Here is an 18,412-nt window from a genome sequence, read left to right as displayed (position 1 = left end):
TAAGGAGTCAATCATTTAGGACTGAAATGAGGAGAGATTTCTTCACTCAGAGGGTTGAGAATCTTTGGAACTGTCTACCCCAAAGGGTTGCAAATGTTCCATCGTTGAGTATATTCAAGACTGAGGATAGACAGATTTTTGATCTCTCAGGAATCAAGAGATATGGTGAGTGGGCAGGAAGGTACAGCTCAGGTAGAAGATCAGCCATGATCGTACTGAACGGTGGAGCAGGCTCGAGGCTACTCCTATTCCTTATGTTAACCCAGTACAGGCTAAGCACCAACGTGGAGAAGGTATGAGGTATCAGAGGACAGCCAATGTCTAGAATTAGGAGTTAGAGACCTTATGGAGACTGCAGGAAAATAAATGCTGTTCAGTCATAGGGCTAGATTTTGTTGTCCCGCTGCTGCTCAGTACTGAAAATGGCAGCCACCCCACAAGGGAGCCGCACTGCCATGATTTCACGATGGGTGGCCATGCCCCCTCTCCATCCACCCCCCACCCCCAAATCACATGGCAAAGGCAGCAATGGCGAGGCCGCTTATGGTGTACTTGATGCAACAGTAGGTACTGGCATCATTTTTAAAAGGCTGCCAGCCCTGCGCACGGTCCAAAATAATGCAGACTTGACCCCTTTCCCTCCATACACTAATACTGCAACCCCCCCCACCTCCCAATCCGCCATACACTAAATGTGGAGTTGACCCCTTCCACACCTTGGTGGCGCCAGCTACTCTTGAACGGGAAAGTGAAGGCACGAGTGCCACAAGACGTGCTCAAGATTGTGAATTGTAGGCAAGATTGAGGGGAATTAAATTTAAGTTTACGCAGAGAGCCATTTTAAATATTTAAAGTAGGGTCCCGTCGCAGAGCGGTGGAGGTGCTGCCACTGAGCCTCGTTGCCACCAGGAAGATCAGGCCCAACAATCCAGACGTCAAGCTCAGTGGTGGCCACTGCCACTCCGATTTTCTGGCCCCATCTCCGCCACAAGACCAGATGTTGGGCAGGGAACAAAATCCAGCCCAGAGTGTCCTTTACAGCACAGAAGGAGCTCAGTTTGTAATCCGAATAAAATCAAACCTTAACAGCTAAACTACTTACAATTTGTACTTATACTTTGTTTCCCAATACCATCATTAACTTAGTGGAGTCCTGAAGGCAAAAACTGTAACCACATTCGGTGACCCCCTCCCACAAAAACACCCTGTTAAAAAGAACTAACCTTTTCCCATGACTCTGGTGAACTGTCCAGGAATGTCACCTTCAGATACAGGGGCTGCTGCTGACTCGCCATCGCATGTTGACACACTCTGGGACTGAAAGCCATCAGATGTCGATTCCTTTTCAGCAGCTGCCTTGGTTGTTCGGCTGTCTGCACCCAGTCCTGGTATAGTATTGGAGGAGTTACTGGGGCCTGTGTCATGTCCCTCTTTGGGTGTCATTTGTGGTGGGGTATAAGCTTTGATCGGGGTTATAATTATCTGCTGCAGCTCCTGAAGGGCATTTCGTAGGTTTCCTCCCTCAAGAATATCCTGTTAAGAGTACAGCAAGTGCTCATCACTTCAATCACTAGGCTCCTTGCATAATATACTGGAATGATTTTCACTCAGCTTTAGCATCGTTTCTCACTCTTTGAATTCATCAGGTTAGTTGTCTAACTGTGGTGAACAAAAAGTATTTTCCCAATCAATCCATCCACATGACTTCTGTGAATGAGATGGGGACAGTTCTGTGCTATGGTCCTAGAATCCACCAGATGTAGGGTTGAGGCTCACTTCACTTGGAGCCTTACATGTGAGGTCAGAGAGGCACAGAGAATAGGCTTTCATCACTATCAGATTAGGCTAAATTAAAATCCAGGTCCCAATAGTTTAAGAGCAGAACCCCACTTTTACCTATTCACCCCCATTCCCTCCCAAACACAACCTTCAGTCTTTTTAATGATCTATTACTCACCAGAATTTTAACACATCACTGAGTAATTCAAGCCCAGAACCCAAGAGCCGATACAGACAAAATGAGCTAAACCATCTCCAAACACAAGTATTACTACTCTTCCTGTGGCAAAGTGAAGATGATTCTAAGTTGTACAAACCAAAAGATTCCCAGTTTGATTCCTGATCTTTGCAAATGGGCTGATTTCAGCCAGGGCAGCAGTTAGTATTACAACTGACGTCAGTGGGAGTCTATAGCACTGCAGGAAAGGAAAAATTAGCAACGTGTTATTTAAGCGGAAGAGTCTCAGTGAATGAGTGACTATCAGTAGATGGTGCACTACTGGAAACCTGAGCGTTTAGGATTAAATAAAATCTCACTGCTAGAGACATGCATATTTTAGAAATTTCACCTTCCAGCGTTTCTTGTAAATAAATGGCGTATGTGCAGAATTTGGTTTAATGTTGCATAACTGGGTATACTAGAGGGTCGCATAATACTACATTTGGCTTCAATGATAAGGGAGGGAGACAGAAAACAGGAAACTACAGGCCACTTAGCTTAACATCTGTCTTAGGGAAAACGTTAGAAATTATTAAAGATGTTATAGCAGGGCATTCAGAAAAATTCAAGGTAATCAGGCAGAGTCAACATGGTTTTGAGAAAGGGAAATCATGTTTAACCAATTTATTGGAGTTTTGAGGGAGTCACATGTGCTGTGGATAAAGGGGAACTGGTGGATGTATTGTACTTAGATTTCCAAAAGGCATTTGAGAAAGTGCCACATCAAGGGTTATTGCAGAAAATAAAAGCTCCTGATGTAGGGGGTAACATATTGGCATGGATAGAAGATTGGCTAGCTATCAGGAAACAGTAGGGATAAATGAGTCATTTTCTGGTTGGCAAGATGTAATGAGTGGTGTGCCACAGGGAGCTGTGCTGAGGCCTCAACTTTTACAATTTATATAAAATGACTTAGATGAAGGGACCAAAGGTATGGTTGCTAAATTGCTGATGACACGAAGATAGGTAAGAAAATAACTTGTGAAGAGGATATAAGGGGGCTACAAAGGGATATCGATAGGTTAAGTGAGTGGGCAAAGACCTGGCAAATGGATTATAATGTGGGAAAGTATGAAATAGTCCATTTTGGCAGGAAGAATAAAAAAAGCATATTATCTAAATGGTGAGAGATTGTAGAGCTCTGAGATGCAGAGGGATCTGGGTGTCCGAGTGCATGAATCGCACAAGGTTAGTATGCAGGTACAGCACGCAAGTAGGAAAGCTAATAGAATGTTATCGTTTATCAAATTGAATACAAAAGCAGGGAGGTTAGGCTTCAGTTATACAGGACATTGGTGAAACCACATCTGGAGTACTGTGTATACTACTGGTCTCCGTATTTAAGGAAGGATGTAAATGCATTAGAGGCCATACAGAGAAGGTTTACTAGACTAATACCTGGAATGGGCGGGCTGCCTTTCGAGGAAAGACTGGACAGGCTAGGCTTGTATCTGCTGGAATTTGAAAGAGCAAGAGGTGACTTGATTGAAACATATAAAATCCTCAGGGGTCTTGACAGGGTGCATGTGGAAAGGACGTTTCCCCTTGTGGGAGAATCTAGAACTAGGGGTCACTGTTTAAAAATAAGGGGTCGCCCATTTATGACAGATAAGGAGAAATTTTCTCTCCGGGTCGAGTATCTTTGGAATTCTCTTCCTCAAAAGGCAGTGGAAGCAGAGTCTTTGAATATTTTTAAGGCAGAGCTAGATAGATTCTTGATAAGCAAGGGGGTGGAAGGTTATCGGGGGTAGGTGGAAATGTGGAGTAATCAGTTTAGCCATGAACTTATTGAATGGCAGAACAGGCTCAAAAGGCCAAATGGCCTACTCCTGCTCCTAATTCGTAAGTTAGTATGTAAGCAGACACACTTTTTCAAAGCAATAAATCCTTCTGTTAGGAGATATTCTTAACAGGGTATCTATAGGACATCAGAAACTTTGTCACATTAAAAGCTGCTTATTCAGTTCTAAACAGAACTATTAACTTCTGACAGATAAACTGTACTGCCCTGTTCAAGTTTAATTTCCAGTATTCAAATTTAGTTTACCCTCAAGTACTGAGCAATCAGGAATACCTCACGGCAGCTAAACATACAATTTGGAATGGGGGGGGGGGGGGGGGGTGAAGAAGGGGGTAAGAGAACGACTGGGAGGAACACTTTATACCAGGGACACAGATAACCCATCTCACCAACATTTCTCACATGCTACAGCTTCAAACAGCTCAGTTGTTATTGCACCATGGAATATGGGCCACATGTTGCAGTCAGATCCAATTCTGAGACGATGTTGTCAGTTGATCTTTACTAGAAAGAAAGTCAGCATGCTGTAGTTAGGTCAGCACTTCTAGCGAGGGAAACGCTGAGGAAAGGAGTTCCTGCTCTGGGTCACTGTCTGCGACTGATGCAGAAAGGTGCATGTGAACGTGCAGTGAGAACAGGACCAGGAACAGCAATACTCATGATTGAGTATTTTGCCAACATTCACAGCCTGGGCTCACTGATGACTGGCCATTTGGGCGAGATGTCAAATATCTGATGATATGTATGAATTTATACCTGGTACTTGCAGAAGGGATGTAATTGAAGAAATATCCCTCAACTCACCTTTTCTAAGGATTTCAGCACGCCCTGACGCTCACGTAACTTCTGAATGCTCAGGGCTATTTTGTGCCGTGCGCCCTTTGTGACATTCTGCAGAACAAAATAAAAAAGATCATTTCATGAGTTGGGTGGTGTGGGGGGGGGGGGGGGGGGTGGAAAAAAGGTGGGAAGAAAAGGGGGCGGTGAAGAAAACAGAAAGAGGAGGAAAAATTCCCATCTAATATACCCTCTTTAGAAGCCCACCTGTGAGGACACCAACCAAGGATGGAATTGGGTTCATGTGTGATGCCTCTCAGTGGTAGTACCTGGGATCACACAAGCATGCCCACTTAGTTAAGACATTGGAGGGTTGCTGGCATCTGTAGAACCATACCTCACAAGTCACATTCAGCAGAGATGGGGAGAAAAACATAAAACCCAGAAGAGCACATTGCTGATAGGCACTAATGCTCTTCTCACAAGCGAGAAATAGAGTACTAGATCAGCATAAACACATTACACAGAAACCTCAAGACATAAGGCTAGAAGATGTGGAACTTTTTTTTTTACAGTTACCATAGTTACAGCTTTTGTCTAATCAGCCCTACCAGCAGCCTCCCACACAAGGTTGCGCTTGCCCAGTTCTCCATCCTCACTGACCTATACAGGCTCCCTGTTGCCCAAAGCATTTAAAGTCCTCAGCTATAAATTCCATAACAGGCTCACTTTACCCTCCTAATCTTTAGGCTCCTCCTGTGCCTTTCCAGTGCTATGACTGATTGCTGGACATCCTTTGCTCCCCATTATCGATGGCACAGCCTTCAAACACCCAGTCTTAAAGGCTGCAACCTCTCTACCTCTAATTCTCTCCATCTTCAAAAGCCAAACCTCGCTCCATCAAGGCTCAAGCCAGATTGCTGGCTTTTTACAACTTAGACTTTGCATCCATTTCTTTCTTCATGTAGCACTTTGGGACATCTGCCCACCTTAAAAGGGAGCTACATAAATGCAAGTTATTGTTTATACCATCCAAAACTCTCAATTATATTGCAATCTTATAGCCACTCCTAGGTAGCCACCAGTTTTTATTTATTATAAAAGAAATCGGATGTTGACACCAGGTGCCTGAAATCAAGTGTCCAATTCTCCAATATTAACATCTCACCTTGAAGAGCACAAAATTACAGCAGAAAAGCTATCTGTATGCAGTGGATTATAGGGTGCTTGAATTAAGCTTCTGTATTGACAAGGAGCAATAATGAAGCCTATGCAAATTAAATAGTTGGCAGCCCAATATAAAAACCTGGGACCCTTTCACTGTATATCTCCCTGCATTACATGAAAAAAAAACAATGAACTTTCGCACCTTGACTAGTGCGGACAGTGTGCAGTCACTCCAAGATATAACGGTAGCTCCCCGACTAAGATTTGAGGTTTAATAACATTGATATAAGACAAACCTGAGATTCCAGCTGGTGTTCGGTCAGGGTCATCATCTCCTCATAGGTTAGCTGAGAGAACAGTGATGCGTACTTGTGTAGCCGAAGACTTTTTAACCAAGTGGGCACATCTGCAATAAAAGAGAAACTGAGTTACAGAAACATGGAGGCAAAGCACTAATTCACTAGTCTGCTTTATAGTATAGTACAATATTCCAGTAACAGTCGTTCTATAATAAAGATTTCAATTTGTTATACATTGTATAATATGACAATTATAATTATATACCAGTCTTAGACATGCCAGTAATTATTCAACCTTGCACTGGTCTTAATTATTACCCACCCATTGTGCAGTTACATCCCAGTAAGGAGCTCACCATCATCCATTAACAGCCACAGTCACCATGCATCCATATGCTACACAACACAGTAATATAGTTTGACTGTTCACCTCCACAGCAATTATTTGGCAATTGAATTGACATCATGTCCCAGAAAAAGTTCATAATTTCAAATGTGCTACTGGAGCAGCCACCCAACAGACCAGGCTCTTTTCCAGAGTTTTTTTTTGTTTGGGGGGGGGGGGGGGGGGGGGGGGGGAGGGGGTGGCGCACGGCAGGGGGGCAGCGGAGAGAGTGAGAAAATGAGTCATCCAAGGCACCACCCACACAGAACTAAAGACTACATAGAGAAGCACTGGCATCTTAGTCTGGGGTATATTGTATGGACAAGGCAAAACAAGAGAATGACAGAAAGAAAAAAAAGACGAGAGATATGGATCTGAAGCCAGGCCCCGGAGGTGAAATTAGTTTGTAATTACTTCTAATTCAGTGCACTACTGGTCCAGTTTTCCCCAAAACAACCACAGAGCTACTAATAGAAACCATAAAGCTCAAGAGATAAGTAGAGATGAGGGAGTTAATTTAGCTCAACACATCTTTACATAGAACCTACAGTCACCATCACCATCCCCTGAATAAATAAAAAACAACCAATTGCCTCGATTGATTCCAGATTTGCCTCCACTTGGAAGACTATTCAAGGCACTGATTCACTGTGTGCCTGAAGAACTGATTCCTGAACTTGCTTTTTACTCGTTATTTTTGTTTCCTACAATACAATTGTGACTACCCTTCAAAAGTACTTCACTGGCTGTAAAGCGCTTTGAGATGTCCGATGGTCATGAAAAGTGCTACATAAATGCAAGTCTTTCTTTTGTCCTAATGTTCCAGCAGAGATTTAATTTAAACTCGTTTCATTATCCCTCCTGATATTCTTGGCCTTTTAACATGTCTTGTACCTTGTAATCAGGATTTAATAGTTTAATTTAACTAGCACCACCACAAACATGAGGCAGGCCAGAGAAAAAAAACACATCTTCTGATTTAAGAGGAGTATTGGCATGAGATCCAGTAGGAATATAAAATGCTCAGGAAAAGACTATGAGGCTCAAATAAACCAGGCTCTTTTGGATGCATTAACCGTACTTATTCACCTTTTCCCTCAATCTCTTCAGACACATTCATGATACTTTAAATCTATGCTTACTGTCTGCTTTTATGTCCTCCCTTTAACTGACTCCACATGACTGCCCCTGCAGTTCCCCTTAACTTCCCTGCTCATTTTTAACCAGTGCCCCCTGGAATTAGAAACCTTTACTACTAAGGAACAAGTTTCCTGGATCAGCTAAAGTCAATTCTTCACAATCCCCAAAACTTAAACTGGGTAATGTTAAGTTTGTTTTCTTTTTAAAAGTATAATTTAATTCTTTTAACATTCAATTTAAATTCTTGATATATGGAATCACTGCTGCTCACCAGAGCTGCATACAGTAATCCTTTTATTGCCTTCTACTTGTATGCAACACAATGGATTCTTACAGCAGCACATTACATACTCTATTTTAATATTACACCGTAACATTTGTTAACTTCAACCAAGACCTATCCAAGATAAAACAAAGTCAGCACAATATATAAAATGTGATATTGTACATAATCATTAGGTTAGGAGGTACAGCAAGTCCTGTTGATGGGAGCAGGAAGATAGAGTTATAGACAGATTAAGTGAGTAGGTAAAACTGGCAGATGGAGCGCAATGTGGGGAAGTGTGAGGTCACTCATTTTGAAGACAGTCAAAACTGGAATATTTTCTTAATGGCAAGGAGTTAAGGCGGCATTTGGGTGCTCATGTACATAAATCATATATCATCTTTTAACATAGTAAAATATTTCAAGGTTTTTCCACAGGATCAAACAGAATTTGACACCAAGCCACAAAAAAAAAGAGGATTTAGGATCAGTATGTTTTAAGGAGCATTTTAAAAGGAGGGGGATGGAGCAGTTTAGGGAGGCAATTCCAGAGCTTAGGACCTTGCAGGTGAAAGGACAGCTGCCAATGGCAGAGTGATGAAAATCAGGAACATGAAAGGGGCCAGAACTGGAGAAAAGCAGAGATCTTGGAGGACTGTGGGGTTGGAGGAGGTTACAAAGATGGGAAAGGACAAAACCATAGATGGATTTGAAAACAAGGATGGAGGACTTTAAAAATCAAGGTGCTCCCATCCTGGGAGCCAATCTAGGCCAGCGAGCACAGGGGTGATGGGTGAACAGGGGTGGCGAGTGAAGATACAGGCAGTAGATACAAAAAAAAAATCAAAAAGGCTAACTGAGTGTTGACTTTTAGATCAAGGGTGCTGGAATATAAAGGGAAGGAACTTTTCGTACTATTTTTAAGAGCCTTGATCAGACCCCATCTAGAGCATTGGATTGAGTTTTGGGCATCAGAAAGGTCTTGGAAAGAGGTACAGTGCAGACTTACCAAAATGATACAGGGGCTTAAAGGAATAAATGATCACAGGTTGCAGAAACTTGGCTTGCATTCCCCCTTAAGTTTAGATGGTTGAGAGGTGATCTAATTGAGGTGCATAGTGATTAAAGGATCTGCTTAAGGTAGATAGAGAAATTATTTCCTCTGGTGGATGAATCCAGAACAAGGGTACAACTTTAAATTAGAGCTTAGAACATTTAAGATTGAAATCAGGAAGCACTTCACAAAGGGTGGTGCAAATCTGGAATTTCCTCCTTCAAAAGGCTGTTGATGCTGGGGGGTTAAGACTGATACAGATTTTTACAGGGCTATCAAGAGATATGGATCAAAGGCAGGTAAATGAATTTTAGGAGGAGGTTCCTCCTGTTCCTGTCAGAGCCCATGAGTTAGTCTTTTAACTAAACTTTTAATTCAGAACTTTTCTTCTCTTTCTTGTGACCTTGTAACATCCACTATTCATTGAGCCAAGACACATACTGGTCCACTGCCCAGAAGTCTCTTGATGCCACTCTGCAATCAGCAACTAGGTAGAAACAGAGAAAATGTGCTGGTGTAACTAACCTTTCGATTTTTCCTTCTGAATGAGAAAGGGGAGAGAAGAGAAACTAAATAAAAATTGTAGAGGTGTCTAGCCATTGAGAGAGAAAAAAAGTGACTCGTTAGTGAGGAACTAAAAGCCTATATATCAACCCACTGTACTCCATTGTCCCAATCCACCAAATGATTACATCAACACTTTCATTACATATTTTAATAGTTGATTACTCCAAACACTGAAATACATCTGCCAAATATGACTACTTTCACTGATATTCTATTTCTGACCAATTAATGTCATTGAAATGATGGTTGCTGCTACACTCAAAATTTAAGAGTGATTGACTGACTGGTTCCCAGTCTGGTAATGAATATACTGCAAAGTCAAAACTGTATTGCGTTCCCAGATAAAAGAAAATCTTCAAGAGTAAGCCACACAGACCACTGTCACACACCACCTAGCACTGGCCAGACAGAAGCAATGACAGAAGCCTGGCAGAAGTCCAAATTCAGCTTGGGGAAAAGGGTACAGTGCAAATGGAAACTAAAATAGAAACAACCTAGAATAGCACAAATAATTGAGAAAATCTTTAATCTGATTTATTCTGAATATCCGGATTCTCATGATTTGCTAGAGAAGGCAATATCATTGGTACGATTTCAGAAATGTGTAATGATGGGTGCATGAACTCTTCATGCCGTATCATTCTGAACTGTGAAAAAAACAAAACAAAAAGAAATCAGTACAGTTATAGAATGGATCCTTCCAATCCATACTTGCAGATGAAGTATTTGGATCTATATAGCACTATAAGGGGGTAACATGTCCACCCCTGTGGCAGAAGTAATTTGGATATGATGAATTAAGAGCACATGGTATATTGGCTTAATTCCAAGTCTTACTGTAACATGTTGGCACCAATTCACTAAATAAGCTTACTGACAGCACTAGGTGGTTTGAGCATAGAACAAGTCTTGCTCTGTCCAAGTTTTATCTATTCAGCACTTTGTTTCAGGAGTAACATGGTTAAAATTCCGACATTTCCTACACGGAGTAATTAGTTTCACACAAACTGCTGTTTGCGATTCAGAGAATTCTTAACACTCTTATTGGGCTGAATTTTACCAACTCCCTGATGTTGGGTGTCATGGTGGGGGTGGGGGGGTGCCGTAAAATGCCTCCGGGAGAGGCCCACCATGGACCTAGACGCCAGGAAGGCCCTGCCCCATATTACTGACAGCTGCGAGGCCTTGTGGTGGTCCCCTTGCGGCTTGGTGACAGGAGACACATTTAAAATGTTAAGACGTGTAAATTAAAGAATTACTTACCTGGTGCCGCCGGACGTCCCTCTGACATTATGGTCAGTGGCCGGCACTCCCGTGCCATCCAATCTCTGACCGGTGAAGTATGGCAGACACGTATAGGGAAGGGGGAGGTGGTAAGTATATCTGTGCGGGAGGGGGAGGATTGGAGTCAAATTTATGCGAATGGTCCAGGGGGTGATGGGAAGGGGTGAAGTTAAAAGTTTCTGACCTTGGGTGGCATGTGGGGGGAAAAAAAAAAAAGAGTTCAGGTACAGAAGATTAGTATGTGGGGGGGGGGGGGGGAAAAAGAGAGGGCAAGGGAAGAAATGTAAGGCTATTGGGGCAGGGGGGTGGGAGAGGGGCTGGAAAGATATGTTTAATTGTTTCTACTACTTTTAAATTCAATGTCTCTTTAAAAATTTAAATGGTCATTTAGGGCTCGAAGCCCTTTAAAAATGGCACCGACACCTGCATGTTGGCGCCAGATGCAGGTGCCGGGGACAGATCTCTCATCCCTCCACGTCATTGGGGTGGGGTGGGGGGGGGGGGAAAAAAAAGGGAAGACGCCGTCCGCCTCAGCCATGTAAATGAGACGCCGCATTTAATATCGCAGCAGCTCCGTGGAGCAAATCCCACTCCAGCGGCCGCCATCTTGGATGCTCACCGCCGCTGGTAAAAATTCAGCCCACTGTCTTGAGGAACTGGAGCTATAACCAACAGTCTGTTGATAATACCACTGATAGTACTGGGCTAGGTCAGGGCAATTAAGTTATGTAGGTCTGAAACAGTACAGAGTGTGTGGAGCAGAGGATAAAAGTCACAGGATGTGTGAAGACTTCCACATTTGAAGCACCCATTTCCTGGGTCATGTTACAAGGCAACAACACAACAGAGGGTTTCAAATGACATCATAAACCAAGCATGAAAGGCTCCAGCAATTTATGAATGTCATTAACACATGGATGGGTTACTACTTTGCATCACCTCCAGGCATTTACAGTACACAGTAAAAGACAGCAAATGCATACAATGAGGAAGAAATGTAGACAGAGAAACAGATGGAATTTCATGTATCTAACTCAAAGCAAACAATTCCAGGTATTTCCATTAGATATCAGAAATTAGTGTTACTGACACACCTTGTTTAATTAGAAACACTCTCCCTGATTTCATCTGTTGCCCCACAAGACTACTCATTACCTGGGCATGATCAAGAATGGGCACTTGGCTGAGGTAGCAGAGAGCAGCAACTACCAGCACAAGTCAACACATTTTTGGGAGCAGAGACGCTCAGTGGGGAAAATTGTCCAATTTCACATACCCACAAAAACTTAGAAACAGCTTTTTCTTTCATCAACAAAATGGGTCAAGAAAAAGCACCCCACAAAAGATGCAAAAAAGATAATCTAAGTGCACAGACGTCACCTGTGATTTTCCCAATTGTTAAGTACAGGCAACTGAGCAACAGCTTAAAATTCATGACAATCACACAGTATCCATCCTAATTATTCAATGACCACCACTGGAAAGGTGGCCAGGATCTGGCTGTGCTGTAATTTCCCTCTCCCTGCGGCCAAATAGCCTGCAAACACTATTTTTTGTGCAACAGCCCAGATAACCAGATGAATATCAGAGGGTGCCTGACATCCATGATGCCATATTACAACAACAGTAATCACTTTCCGGGCATTAGATTTCAAAAGAATGATCTTTTAGATAAGCCAAACAGAGGCCAAATCTGCTTGTTCCTGTGGAATATTCAGGAACAGGGAATTCTCCCAGTTGCCCAGCAACATTCTTCACTCAATGCCTGGTAAGATAGATCACTTATCTCACTGCCATCTGCAGGATTTTGTTGGCTGCCATATTTGTCTGCAGAACAGTCATTGCACTTCTTAGCAATTTATTACACTGAAAAATATAATAGGTGCTATATAAATGTAAGTCTTTCTTTCCAAAGTGGCTGTAACTTCAAAAGTATTTTAAGGGCTCACTTGAAAGGAAAATCCTGAACAATAAAGAATTCTATTCAGTCCACAGAACAGCATAATCGGAGCTCCCAGCATCAGTAAAGTTCATCAGCACATGCTGATGCTTCCATTTACCACTTTTGAAAAAATTTTGCAAAAAAGGTTCTTGCTACTAAATAATACTGCTACAATACACAAAAAAACTAAAGAGGTCAACAAATGGAATACTTTTCAATTACTGGAATCCATTCCAAGATGTTTTACTAATTATTGATCAAAGGATGTGTATGTCACTGTCTTTCCTGCACACTGATAAATGAAATAAAATACAAGACTAGTTAGAATGCTAGTAAGGCACAAGGGATAGTTGCAGAATGAAGGACTGTATAAGAGTTGTGCTCAAGCAATAGGGTCCCCTTTTCAGAGCAAGTGAAATATATTCAATGCAACACCGACTAGATCTTTCAAAGATCAAACCCAACTATCCATCTCATCACAGCTGCCTTTACCTTGCCCTTGGATGGGTTGCAGTGCCAGCTCCCAACACATTGGTCTTGTGCAACCAGCAGCAATCTTGATACAAACTGAATGCATTCACTCACACGAGTGATCAGGTTCTTAAAAAAATCCTCATTTCCACTCTCCAGTTCAATGTCCTTCCCTACAACTGCACCAACAAGTCTGGGTGAAAAGGGTCCACCTATCTCTCATCTTACTCCTAACTTCCTAATCTTTATGCAGACACTCAGCCTAAACTCTATATTAGTTCAATTACATTTTCTGAGCCAATAACCTGGTCATTGTCTCTTACCTTTCATTCCACTCCCCTCCTCCTGAAATGTGTTGCGACTTGACCCCTGTTCCTCTGTCTGCTCACTGCCACCACTCCCAGAGGAGGCTATGCTGCTCTGCGGGGACAGTGGTGCATGGTCTGATGGGGCGTAGACTGCCCTGGTACGCAGGTCGTCTGGAGACATCCACTCGCTGACCACAGACTGGTTTGTCATATTGATCGGTGGGGTGAGGGAAACTGAGCGCTTCAGAGGACTGTGGTTGGTTTGGGTTTGGCCTTGGAGAACTGAAAATTAAAAATGGTACATTAATTTATTTGAAATTTTTAAATGAAGAAACTTGCCCCCTCTGACAACAAATATAGTGGGCAAAACAAAAAAAAACTAAAAAGATGGGGTTTAGGTGTTCAGCCCTGGTCAGTTCTGCTAAAGAGTAACTAGCTCCCCAGCCTGACTGATTTGCAAAATGTTAATCTTTCTTTCTCAGTTGCTAATTGACATTGCTGTGCATCTCTATTGAGTATTTCAAAATCATATCTACTTTATGAATACTAAAAGGCCTCATCAGTCCAAATGGGTAATGGATGGGCTCCATCTGCAACTACAGTGAGGGCCCCCTTCCTGAATTGTCTCTGCTTCTCCCAACTGGAGACAGTCTAGTGCGAAAAAGACAAATACTGCACTAAATGGTGCGCTGGAAACCACATTGTATTCCAACCCTACAAATACTATCTCCAAAGTTCTTCTCCAAACATTAAGCCAAGGCACAACTATTTGTGCAGTGAGATTTAAAACAGAGGACTCTCCAAGAATCTCAACATATCTGCCCTGAGATCTGAAAAGTATGACTCAAAGCAGAAAAACTTCACATAGGCACACACACACAAAATGATAAATGATCCCACGGTTCAAATGTGTCAAATTATGAATGTACAAGGAAACTATTATAAAGCAGATTCTTTTAACTTTCTTTTGATATGAGAATTAGAATGTTGGAAAAAGGAAAGCTTTCCACTTTCAAAAAAGTGGAAGTCTAAACACAGTAACTCCAACTAAAAAATGTGATTTCCAGTCTAACAAATACTCAGCTACATTAGAACCAAGGGCAGCTTATAGACAGTAAATTAAAGGTCTGCTCAGGTCAGGAAAAAGAACCCGACCGATCCACAGCGGACCTGAGCCCGACCCGGCCAGAGTCCCTCAAATTTCGTCCCGAGCCCAACCCGATCATTCCTTTACTTACCTTCCGACTGGGAAGCTCCACGAAGTTGCAGCGCATGCATGATGTCATCGTGATATCATTCGCTCACTGCGCAGACTCAGTTTCACCCCGAGCTCCCATCTCGGGTAAGTTTTTAAAAAAATTTTTAATACTTACCGTGTGTGTCCAGCCCGACTGACCTGGCCCTACCTGGACTCGGCTCAATGCAACCTGAGCCCGAAAACTGGACCCAGAAGAGGGGCCCGACTTGACCCGAACCTGATATAAGTCGTCTGGTTCGGGTCTGGTAGCAGGCCTTTACACTAAATGGTAACCAGTGAGAAACTAAACAGTAAAATCAAGATGAAAGGGGACTTTTATTATCCCTCTCAATTTCAAAACTTTGGGTTGTTTACTCCCACTTCAACTTTTCTTTGTAAGCTATATTGTTAATTCATTAATTTCCTTCCTTCAGAGGGGGACAGGGGAAAATTGGCCTAGTGCAGGCAAGCCAAACTTTCCAGTTATTGAAAAAGATACCCCTGGGAGCATTTTCAATTGTACAGCCCAATCAATAGCTTCTGAAGGGAAGTATTTCCACTACGTGAATATAGGAGGTATTATCATTAAGTGCGCAGACGACATGAAAATTGGCGGTGTTGTAAATAGTGAGGAGGATAGCCTTACATTACAGGACGATATAGAAGGGCTGGTAAGATGGGCAGAGCAGTGGCAAATGGAATTTAATCCCGAGAAGTGTGAGGTGATGCATTTCGGGAGGACTAACAAGGCAAGGGAATATACAATGGATGGTAGGACCCTAGGAAGTACAGATGATCAGAAAAGGACCTTGGTGTACTTGTCCATAAATCACTGAAGGCAGCAGCACAGGTAGATAAGGTGGTTAGGAAGGCATATGGGAAACTTGCCTTTATTAGCTGAGGCATAGAATATAAAAGCAGGGAGGTTATGATGGAGCGGTATAAAACGCTAGTTAGACCACAGCTGGAGTACTGTGTACAATTCTGATTGCCACACTATAGGATGGATGTGATTGCACTGGAGAGGGTGCGTGTTGCCTGGGCTGGAACATTTCAACTATGAAGAGAGACTGGATAGATTAGGGTTATTTTGCTTAGAGCAGAGAAGGCTGAGGGAGGGGACCTGATTGAGGTGTACAAAATTATGAGGGGCATAGATAGGAAGAAACTTTTTCCTTTAGCAGAGGTGTCAATAACCAGGGGTCATAGATTGAAGGCAAGGGTGAGGAGGTTTAGATGGGATTTGAGGAAAAAAAATTTTCACCCAGAGGGTGGTTGGAATCTGGAACACACTGCCTAAAGGGGTGGTAGAGGCAGGAACCCTCACAACATTTAAGTATTATTTAGATGAGCACTTGAAACGCCATAGCATACAAAGCTACGGGCCAAGTGCTGGAAAATGAGATTAGAATAGATAGGCTTGATGGCCAGCATGGACATGGTGGGCCGACAGGCCTGTTTCCGTGCTGTATAACTCAATGGCTCGTACTCTACCCAGAATATCCAACCACCTCCATTACATAGATTTTCTTCATACAGGACAACACAGCTTATTAAAAAGGCCCCATAAAGGGAGACAGAGCTGACAACCAAGTTAACAAATCAGGCACATTTCCTGAGGTATGCACACAGAGTTTGGATAGACAGAGATCACACAAGTATGTTAAATATGTACATACACAGCCAAGGCAAACTCTTCACAAACCTCAGTTAGTGAAAACAGATGAACATGACAACATTTGTTTGGGATGAAGCTACTACATTACCATGCAGGTTAGCCAGAGGAACCTTTAAAATAGTTCATAGTTATTTTTTTTTCAAAAAAGGGAAATGAACGCAATCTCCAGTGAGGTTTTTTGAACCCATAATGGCTTGCTTGCTTATCACCATCAAGGCAGAGCTCCCCAAAATAATTCTGCCCCAACTACAGGAAAAAAAAACATTTCCATATCCTTAAAAACATTTGGACAGGAGTGATCCAGCACTGCTACAGTGCACTGCAGAGAAGTTCTTTTCTTTTCTTTTGGGCCTCCTTATCTCGAGAGACAATGGATACGCGCCTGGAGGTGGTCAGTGGTTTGTGAAGCAGCGCTTGGAGTGGCTATAAAGGCCAATTCTGGAGTGACAGGCTCTTCCACAGGTGCTGCAGAGAAATTTGTTTGTTGGGGCTGTTGCACAGTTGGCTCTCCCCTTGCGCCTCTGTCTTTTTTCCTGCCAACTACTAAGTCTCTTCGACTCGCCACAATTTAGCCCTGTCTTTATGGCTGCCCGCCAGATAGTGTGTGTTCATGTTCACCATTCTCGGAGGACAGAGAAAGGTCACAACACTTGGGGAGTCATTCAGCTGGGGCACATTGTTAAAAGGAAGGAGATTTCCTAACAGAAGGGGAAAAATACCAAATATAAGCAGCAAGATATTCCGGTCAAGGCACTGCTGGCTGATGTCTAGGAACTAATGGCCTGGGTGAATTCTCAGCTAGGGAATGTAGGATATGAGTTGAAACCAAAGAAGGAAAGAAAAAAGTCAATGAGTCATGCCAGCACAATTTTTTTTTTTATAACTATTCTACAGAGGGTCAGTAGATTTTACACACTTCCCACTGATGCCAAAGATTAGACTGCGTGTGGGTGCTTACAGCACAGCAAACCGACTAACAACTGATTGTTCCCTAATCCCTGTAGAAGAACCTTTAAACTACATTTATATTGCAGCCATTTTTGAGTCCATCGAATGTGCTTAGCTTATGATATGCAGTAAACTGGGTAATGCAAACACCTGCCATGTGCAAAATTTTTGCATTTGAAGTTACTACAAGTCACATTTATGACACTCTTAATCAGGCCACAGCCCTTCTGGCATGGCCCAACAAGAAAGCAATGTTGAAAACTGTATTTCTGGCCTGTTGATAGAAAGAATAGCAGACAACAGATGTCAGCAGTCACTTCCCATTGCCACTTCTACATCTGTAGAAGGGAGCAAAAGCACCCCGTCAGGCTGTACTTCAACATAATAGAGTACAGAAGTCATTATATTCCAGAATAAAACCCCTAATCAGAACGGGTCTGCTGCCAATGAATTTTAAACAGTGACATCTCATCAGAGCTGAATGAAGTCCATCATTTATTTCTACGGGTTTCACATGCGCGCAATTCACAGAAAGCCCTAGATGCATAATTTTATTTGACTACACAGAGGAGAAAAACAGCTGCAGATATGTACTGCCTTCAGGCATTTTTGTTCCAATCTATATATAGGCTGACACCATTGGCATGGTTGAGTACTGAATGTTCTCTATAGCTTTTATAACACACATGTTCTCTATTATGTAACATCTGCAACAGACATTTTCTCAGAGTTCTTTTAATAAGTTATTTTCTCCCTCCTTTAGGATCCCTTCCCTGGGCCATGCACTGCCCTCAGCAAGAGGGCAGACAATTGCAATACTCCCAGGCCTCTGTCAATGCCACTCAAACCAAAACCAGGTGCACGTGGGAGCTTGGTGATTTTCTAGGCTATTTTATCCTTTGAGGAAGTGCCGTTGTTCCTTTCTCTCCCCTCCCCATCCCCCATTCCAAATTTAGTAGCCAAGTTCAGAAACTTGCGGTGAAAATTCATAATCTATCCTATGGCGCAGTTTGCTGGAACAACTCACTGAGCTGCCTAAATGTTTCTACTGCTAAAATACCCTGGAGGGGAGTGGATGGAACAAGTGAAT

The 18,412-nt window shown here is 42.6% G+C and overlaps 1 protein-coding gene across 5 annotated transcripts in view; it reads right to left on the bottom strand.

Moving 5' to 3' along the window:
* LOC137352977 (protein Smaug homolog 1-like) overlaps positions 1–18,412 on the bottom strand; it is an 89,907-nt gene that overhangs the window by 32,435 nt on the left and 39,060 nt on the right. For 4 of the 5 annotated variants that reach the window (XR_010969799.1, XR_010969800.1, XM_068018814.1 and 1 more), the window contains exons 3-6: positions 13,475–13,741; positions 6,041–6,150; positions 4,605–4,691; positions 1,224–1,533 (exon numbers count right to left, since the gene is read on the bottom strand). Coding sequence is in view for 3 of the 5 variants with exons in the window: in XM_068018814.1 (XP_067874915.1) it covers positions 1,224–1,533; positions 4,605–4,691; positions 6,041–6,150; positions 13,475–13,741 (774 nt within the window). In the remaining 2 variants the exon portion in view is untranslated. The remainder of the gene's footprint in view (positions 1–1,223; positions 1,534–4,604; positions 4,692–6,040; positions 6,151–13,474; positions 13,742–18,412) is intronic. The other variant, XM_068018816.1, reaches the window with a different exon arrangement.

The sequence above is a fragment of the Heterodontus francisci genome, chromosome 40 (assembly GCF_036365525.1).
Source record: "Heterodontus francisci isolate sHetFra1 chromosome 40, sHetFra1.hap1, whole genome shotgun sequence".
NCBI classification, from domain to species: Eukaryota; Metazoa; Chordata; class Chondrichthyes; order Heterodontiformes; family Heterodontidae; genus Heterodontus; species Heterodontus francisci.
This window is presented reverse-complemented; position numbering and strand designations above follow the sequence as displayed.